Source organism: Strongylocentrotus purpuratus, unplaced genomic scaffold (assembly GCF_000002235.5).
Source record: "Strongylocentrotus purpuratus isolate Spur 01 unplaced genomic scaffold, Spur_5.0 spur5_scaffold_17, whole genome shotgun sequence".
NCBI classification, from domain to species: domain Eukaryota; kingdom Metazoa; phylum Echinodermata; class Echinoidea; order Camarodonta; family Strongylocentrotidae; genus Strongylocentrotus; species Strongylocentrotus purpuratus.
This window is the reverse complement of record NW_022145602.1, coordinates 1894988-1902804: the sequence shown is the minus strand read 5'-3', so window position 1 is coordinate 1902804 and position 7817 is coordinate 1894988. Positions and strand designations below refer to the sequence as shown.

The 7817-nt window shown below is 38.0% G+C and overlaps 1 protein-coding gene across 1 annotated transcript; it reads right to left on the bottom strand.

Annotated features, from left to right (window-relative positions):
• Window positions 1-2863: 2863 nt before the first annotated feature.
• LOC115918726 lies at window positions 2864-6574 on the bottom strand. The gene is made up of 4 exons (XM_030988094.1): window positions 6509-6574; window positions 5323-5500; window positions 4308-4918; window positions 2864-3787 (listed from the first exon to the last, which is right to left on the bottom strand). Exons 1-4 carry the CDS (start codon window positions 6572-6574, stop codon window positions 3536-3538), a joined length of 1107 nt encoding a protein of 368 aa, XP_030843954.1. The 3' UTR covers window positions 2864-3535.
• Between the last annotated feature and the right edge of the window lie 1243 nt (window positions 6575-7817).

Genomic DNA, 7817 nt, shown 5'->3' with positions numbered 1-7817 from the left:
TTTATAATTGTTCATTTCTCATGAAATGGGTCTTATTTCAAAGATAAGAAGTTGCACTCTCTATATACTTATATGACAATCATGTTTAATATATTTTGGAAACAGATATTTCGCCTTGAAAATGGGGTTTTTCGACGATAAATCTATCTAAAGAGTAGGGCTGATTTTCACATAGAAATCATTCTTGCGTCAAGAAGATGTTATAATCAGCATAAAGCATAAATATTTTTCTTTACAATGATATCAAAATTATTATATTTTACGCTGTACCAAAGTCAGGAACCAAGAAAAATCACGCGAATGTTCATGAATAATTAAAAAAAGTAGTCAGTTTTGCCGATGTGATAATAGAGCGTTCTGATTGGCCAAATACGTCAACTACGTCACATATGTTCCGCTTTGGTTTATTAACATTCTAAATACCAAATTTGAGTAAGCATTCCTTGTGGCGTGCGCCTGTAATGCACGTGCGCGCAAGCAATCATGGCAACAACCTGAGGACCCTGGACCAATTACGTCACCTGCCTTTCAAATAATATTTTTCTACATTATTTCTTTTTTAATCATTTTTCTTAATTTTTTCGGCCAGTCGGTGGCGCGGCGGAGCTCCCTGGAGTTTACTAATAAGTTATGCATTGCCATTGCTCAAACGGCGAGCGTGCACGAGTATGAAATCACACAATTTCGTGCCATCATATAGAAAGAACAAATTGGTAATTTCCGGGTTTTTAGGGTCTTAATTACTATGATTATAAAGAGAACAAGATTTTGCGTCAATTAGGTTTTGACATTATTTTGATCAGTGACTTTTCATCTTTCCAACGAATCTCAAAGTAAACAAATTAATTATGTACCAAAGTCAGGAACCAAAAGCGAAATTTCGGGTACAAAATAGCTGTTGAAATGTTACAAAAATAACGACAATAAAAGTGGTGAAAAAGGATCGTTTCAAAATTGTGAAATATGGCAAGTTTCATATCAAACTGAAGCTGAGAATCTCGAGAGTAATTACCGTTGCGTGCTGCCATGTTGACAGAAGTTATCGACCACAAAAGCAGCTGCATGTACACCCTTACAAATCTCACAGAAAATCTCGTGAATTTCAGCACACGTGAATGTACGAGATAACCAAAGAGACGCTGAATAAAAATCAGCGTATAGCCTCATTATCGCGCACGCTGCGGTCTGACTGTATACTAGTTTACTTGAAATTACAAGAAAAAAATGAATGGCAAATGGCCCTATCGTGATAGTGACGGGCGCCATTCATAAAACTATATTGCACAAAAATACATTAATGAAGGCATATATATCTGTGTATATATATATATACCATTAAGTATTGGCCCTTTCACCAAATCGCAGATGCATCTGCGTGTTAACATTTAAACACAATCTTATCTATTTAAGGTTTTAGACTCGAAAGTCAACTGTGTGTCGTGGTATACTTTTTTACGAGTAGTAGACGAATTATATCTTAATGGTAGTCACATAAGTATTCGTAGTAGTAGTAGTAGTAGTAGTAGTAGTAGTAGTAATGGTAGAAACCGTAGTAGTAGTAGTAGTAGCAGTAGTAGTAGTAGTAGCAGCAGCAGTAGTAGTAGTAGTAGTAGTAGTAGTAGTAGCAGTAGTAGTAGTAGTAGTAGCAGCAGCAGTAGTAGTAGTAGTAGTAGTAGTAGTAGTAGTAGTAGTAGTAGTAGTAGTAGTAGTAGTAGTAGCAGTCGTAGCAGTAGCAGAAGCCGTAGTAGTAGTAGTAGCAGTAGTAGTAGTAGTAGCAGCAGCAACAGCAGTACTAGTAGTTGTTAGTAGTTGTTGGTGTTGTTCTTGTTCTTGCTCTTGTTGTTGTAGTAGTTGTAGTTGAAGTAGGAGCAGCAGCAGTTGTAGCAGTGATGAATTTTGAATAATATGACATATTTAATCATTTATGCATCATTATAACTGTAAGTGCATCTTACAAGTGGTCGTATTGACATTTGTTTAAACTACTTTAACTTCCCATGTTAATAATTTCATTTCAATATTTCCATTTATTTCGTATTTACATCTTCCAAAGATGAGACAATGCAGATAGACTTTGAATTTCCAGTCTCCAGTATGCATTTGAAAACAAAAATATCCCCCCCCCCCAGATAATGAGCCTCTGGGTACACCAGTGGTGTTTGGTATTCATGATGTTACACACATTATGTGAAGAAAAAAAGTAACATGCAAGAATAAAAATTCACCACATTTTTTCAGCCTTTGGTGTCAATACAGCATGATGACATCAACATTCAAAATCCACAAATTACAAATCAAAACACCCAGAACAAAATTCAAAACATTTTCTGATGGACATGGACAGCTTTCACAAAGCTATTCACATTTTAGGTATGACAAAAAGTATGAAATCAATAACGGTTTTTCTAAGATAAGGGCTGGTGGATCTTCCCCCCCCCCCCCCCTGCCTGCGCCTCCCCAATCGCCTCCCCCGCCCCCCTCCCCAATTGTTAGTTTGATTTTGTTTAACTATCCATTTAATAATATAAAAGGTTCTTCTCAGCCGTTACTTAGAAATTTTTCTCGACATGTTAAAGCCTGTCTGCACTAGTTTGGTCAGGAGGGATCAGACCTCCCTGCATGGTCATTGGCAGGTGTTTATCTCATCAAATCAGCTCTCGATTAACATAAGGAAAAGGGGGACATGGGGGACCAACGGGCGACCAACGGGTACCACAATACGCATTGTTTGCTACATGTACGTAAAGGGCGCTAGTAGCTTCAAATAGTGCAGACAGGCTTAAATCAAAGTAATGAAACCATAAGTTTGAGGGGATCGCAAAATTTGTCCATGGCATTTAATCACTATAGAATAATGATTAACAAGATATTTAACGCAAATTACCCAACATACTCTTTTACGATTAGTTAATCATCTATCTAGCATTTTATAACTTCTTTCTCAAAATGCTGAGCACTGCCATACTCGGGTGAACAGTTACACATTTATGATAAACATGCTGCAGAAACGTTCCTAGTTGTATATCCACAACCAACGACTTAGTGTTTTTTCGCCAAGATAAATTCCACGTATTTTTTTTTCTTTTTTTAAATGTTTTCAAATAGATTTATGCATATTTTACGACAAATATTTTGAATAGTACCTTTCATTTTTTTCATAGCAAAAACAAAACAAACTTTTTCATATATGAAAGCGAGAGCATAACTTTGAATTTGACCAATCAAAGCATGTTTATTTTAAATAAATAACTTCGAAGACACATGCAGAGTGCTACAAGGGTGTCAACTCATATATTTCGATACGGTAGCCTCTCATTGGGCACATCTACATGACTGTAGAGATGGAGGTCATGAATATGCATGTGATGATGTCGTGCCAGTTTGATGAATATTCATATTCTTAACCGCGCGTGCATATTCATGACCTTCTAATTGTGCCAAATTAGAAGCTACCTTGGGTAACAACCTTCCAGCTCTCAACATACATTTATTCTCTAAACTTAAATAAAATATATATGACGAAATGGAGCTCCTCTCACCTATCTTTCGGAAATTTTAAAACCATCGTTCTCAACTTTGTCATTAGAGCAGAAAATCGCATCTTTTTATCGGCTTCCTGGTTTATAGATGATTGTTCAAAGTTCTCTTTTCCGTTGCCTTCTGGAGAATCTTGTATTGGGATCGAAGATTTCATCTGAAATGTGTCTATGGTGGTCGAAGATGGCGCTCTTCCGTTTACTGGGTGAAGGTTCGGTTGATTTTCGAGGCCTGGGATGTCACTGAAAAACTATGCAGACGAATAGAAAGGAAAAAATACATAGCACGTTACAAACCAGCCGATATCGTATACTGCAGTCAAACCTGATTTAGTGACCACCTTTATAGAAAGACCACCTGCCTATTAAGACCACCTTCCGCGTATTCCTTGAGCGGTATTTATATAAAGGTTTCAATATAGTATGTATTTGATGTAACTACACATATGAAGAAGAACAGCCGTGGATACATTATTCACTGAAGTGAAGTTCTTTAACTATGTTTTTGACCATCATATATTACATGGGTAAATGTATGCACAATATATGGATAATAAACAAATTTTCCTCCCAATATTAAACGCTTTACTTTACAGGTAACAATATGAGGTTGAGGTTTTAGCCTTCATATTAATAATCTACGGGAGCCCTGCATGTTCATTCTACCTATTTTTGAAGTTAGATTGTGAATACATTGAGTGATAACTACATTTTATAACAGTGATGATATTATGTGGTGGTTCAAACAGCTGGAAAAGGGTCAAAGATTACCTTGTCCGAAAACATGTTCCTCCACAAATTCAAGCCGTGTCGTTTGGCTCTGGAAGCGCGATCATTGTCCTTGTCTTTCCGACGTCCATTCCGTGACCTGCCACCGGAGCTCCTTTCTCTATTCCTTCTCCTCTCCTCTCTCCTAGCTTGTTTTGCTTCCCTGGATGAGTTCCTTCTCTCGCTCTTGTCTTTTCTAGGTTTCTTCCTCGATGGCGACGGAGATGATCCCGTTGTCGATGTCGGAATCAGTCTTTCAGATAATACTTTCTCGACTGCATCGATTCGAACCCGACCTCGCGTCTCCGACATTTCAGTCTCAGGGACCGTTCCTGTAGCTGTGTCCAGTTGACTTGGGCCATCTTGAGGGCGCCCTTCGTCAGCATCCTCCTCAGCGGACTTCTCCAGTCGTATGTGCACCTCCGCATCGTGTACTGCATCCGGGGGCAGTGGATTGCAATAGCTTTCCAGGTGTGAGACGGAACATCGGTTGAGACAGCATTCTGTTACGATGAGACCTGTTCTTGCTCCTCGTTTGGACCGACGAGTCTCGCCTCTCGATATCCCGGACTTCAGAAATGTCTTGGCCCGCGTCTCCAACTCAAATATACCAGCTATCAAAAACATAAACAAGTCACAGGTCAAAATATTTTGCATTGACTTCGCAAAAGAAACAAATTATTGTCGTCTTCACAAGTGACAAAATAATTATTGAAGAAGAAAAAGCTGAACATGTCGTATATATTGAACATCTGAAAACTGAATCAATTTCTTCAGTGGTGTTATGGGGATTGCTCTAAGTTAGGAAGCCAACGCCTTTTTGGAGCACCATGATGACAATGATGGTGGTGATGTCAGTGATGATAAGGGTGGTGGAGGTAGTGGTGAAGTGGTGATGTGTGGTGCTGGGTTTGAATGGTATTAATATCATGGATTACGATAGTCATATAGCTAATGATGATGATCAATTATATAGTAATCATGACGATATTGTTCATGTGAAATATGGTTGACTTACCTGATCTTTTGCTTGGCTGACCGTAGTAACCGCGATCATTGCACACCGCTGCAACAGCCTTGACCAGTTCTTGACCACAGAGTAGTGGAAAGGATGCCGTCACGTGACGAAGAAGAGCCAATAGGACCACAGACATGACAGCTACCGGGTACCTAAAACAAACCATCTTTACATAAGCCTGCAAGGGAAGAGAAAAGGAAGAGAAAAGGAAGATTCGACCTCAGAGTTTGGATGCTTCAAGTCGAATGGGGTCCTCTCATTTGTTACCGAAGTATAAAGTACCTGTTTGCTCGGGCACGTGGGCTTAATTATCATGGTAGAAGATCCTAGACAATGCAAGCTGGGGTTGGGTTTACGACAAGCATTTAGCAGGTGGCAATGCCATTCTTGTTATCAATTTACTCGGAAACCTTTGACAATGACACGATTTGATGGTTCTAATTTGCGTTTAACGTTATCACGAAGCTCTTTTGTATTATCATAGACAAACCGGAGATATTTTAAACGAAATCTTTGAGATAATGTAACGGCCGATTGCAACCAAAAGAAGACGATTGGTAGGACGTCGAAGATAACATTGTGTCATGTTTGGAGATAAAAAGTACAACCTTTGAGCTAAACTTAGGGCATATTTCTGTTCTTGATCTTGTTCTATTCTTCTAACTCACCCCCTGTAAACTTTGCGATGTAGAAGACAACTACATGTAAGTATAATGTTCAACAGGTGTCTACTGTAAGATAATACCTGATATGAGTCTCACATTAATGTCATGACAGTCTGGCATTCGCTTTTCCCAAAGTACATGTAATTGTAATGTGCGATGTCATGACAGAAACGTGATTATTCAGATATATATTTTGTTTTCATTTGTTTTAGCAATTACACCATTTAAGGATAAATCTAATTCCTTATTAGTTTTACAGCGAAAATTACTGTATGATATTAGTTGTTATGTCTCAATAATTATACATGTATCGGAAATATTCGATACTTTTGATAACGCATACATTTCCTCGTTATTTTGAGGCCAGCATTATAACGAATTGTCATTTTGAAGGATTTTTGTTGGTAAGGTACTTAAAAAAAAAAATTGTTTATCAAAATAATTGTTTATGAACTCTATATTATTTTCGGAACTATAAAGCCTATATCTTTTTAAAAATATGAACCTTCGGAATTCTGAACCATAGAAGTGACGAATCTTCGGAAGAATGAATCTCCGGAAGTACGAAGCTTTGGAAGAACGAACATCCGGAAGTACGAACTTTCGGAATTGTTAACCTTCGGGAAGACGACATGTAGTCACCCCGAACATTACCCTCTCTCTCGTCAGGCAATAAGATCTTAGCCTGTAATTAATCAGGGGATGGATTCTTCGTGTGTCCGATCGTAAAAATATCACATTGACTTTGTTCGATCTCTTGTGAAGACTCCCAGCTCTTCACTAGAATTACCAATGCTCAAGAGCTTGATGGAAACCTCGAACATTAACAGATCGATGAAAATGGTAAAGAGTTCAAGCATGTACTATTCGAAAAATCAAGATTAAAGATGAAGTTGAGTTCCGGTCATGCGATTGCATTGTGAAAGAAACGGTGTGGATTCGACCAAAAAAGATTGATCATCTAGCATATAAGAATATGTGTATATTGCAAGGTTCTGGAATCATCAAAATGATAAGAAATTTGGCCAAGTCTTGGTAAAGTTACAAACACTGTACACAGAAAGATGTATATGGGACTACACTAACACGTGGCGTAAAAATCCTACCCCTCGACTTTTACGATGTTCATGACATATTTAGAATATATAGGGCATTTGAAGAGCCATGCTTTTTAGGGAACATGTCTTATCTAATGTTCTTCCACACTTGCATAATAAGAATGATAACGCTCACAAATCATTTTTCATCTCTTCCCAGAACTCAACCTTCTCTTTAAATGATAATTTCTTTTAAGTTATACGATCCCAATTTTAGTTTGTAATTCAGACAAGAAAATGAGGCGAAACCCGGAAAGCAAGGCTTGTGTTGGGAACGCCCAATGATGAACGGAAAGGATGGACACTGTTTAATTAGTTGTTGAGGCATATTCTAGAAATTGTCTCAACGTTATGTAACTAAGTTAACTAATTTACATCCACTTGCTAAAAGGAAATCAGGAACCCCGTCGCATAAAACTTACCATTGATGGGAACTTTGCCTTCACTGGCAACTACCATGGTAACAGGGCTCAACACCCAATCAAAATCAAGGTTTTCATGGTAGTTACCATTGGTGGCAAAGTTACCATCAATGGTAAGTTTTGTGCGACAGGGCCCAGGTATGGGTAGGATAAGGGTTTGGGCTGTGGCTCTTATTTTAGAAACAGACCTCTTCACTTTGTTAAATACAGCTTTCCAAATGAAATCATCTCGAGGTGAAAGTTAGAATGGAATTGGATAAGAACGTTATACATATTTTATTTAATTATTATATAAGACTAAATATTATCAG

Coding starts and splice junctions, on each gene's coding strand:
- LOC115918726 (XM_030988094.1), bottom strand. CDS start 6,574: ATGTTCGTTCTTCCAAAGCTTCGTACTTCCGGAGATTCATTCTTCCGA. Junction 5,501..6,508: donor GAAGATTCGTCACTTCTATG/GTTCAGAATTCC, acceptor CTTCCCTTGCAG/GCTTATGTAAAGATGGTTTG. Junction 4,919..5,322: donor TCAGCCAAGCAAAAGATCAG/GTAAGTCAACCA, acceptor TGTTTTTGATAG/CTGGTATATTTGAGTTGGAG.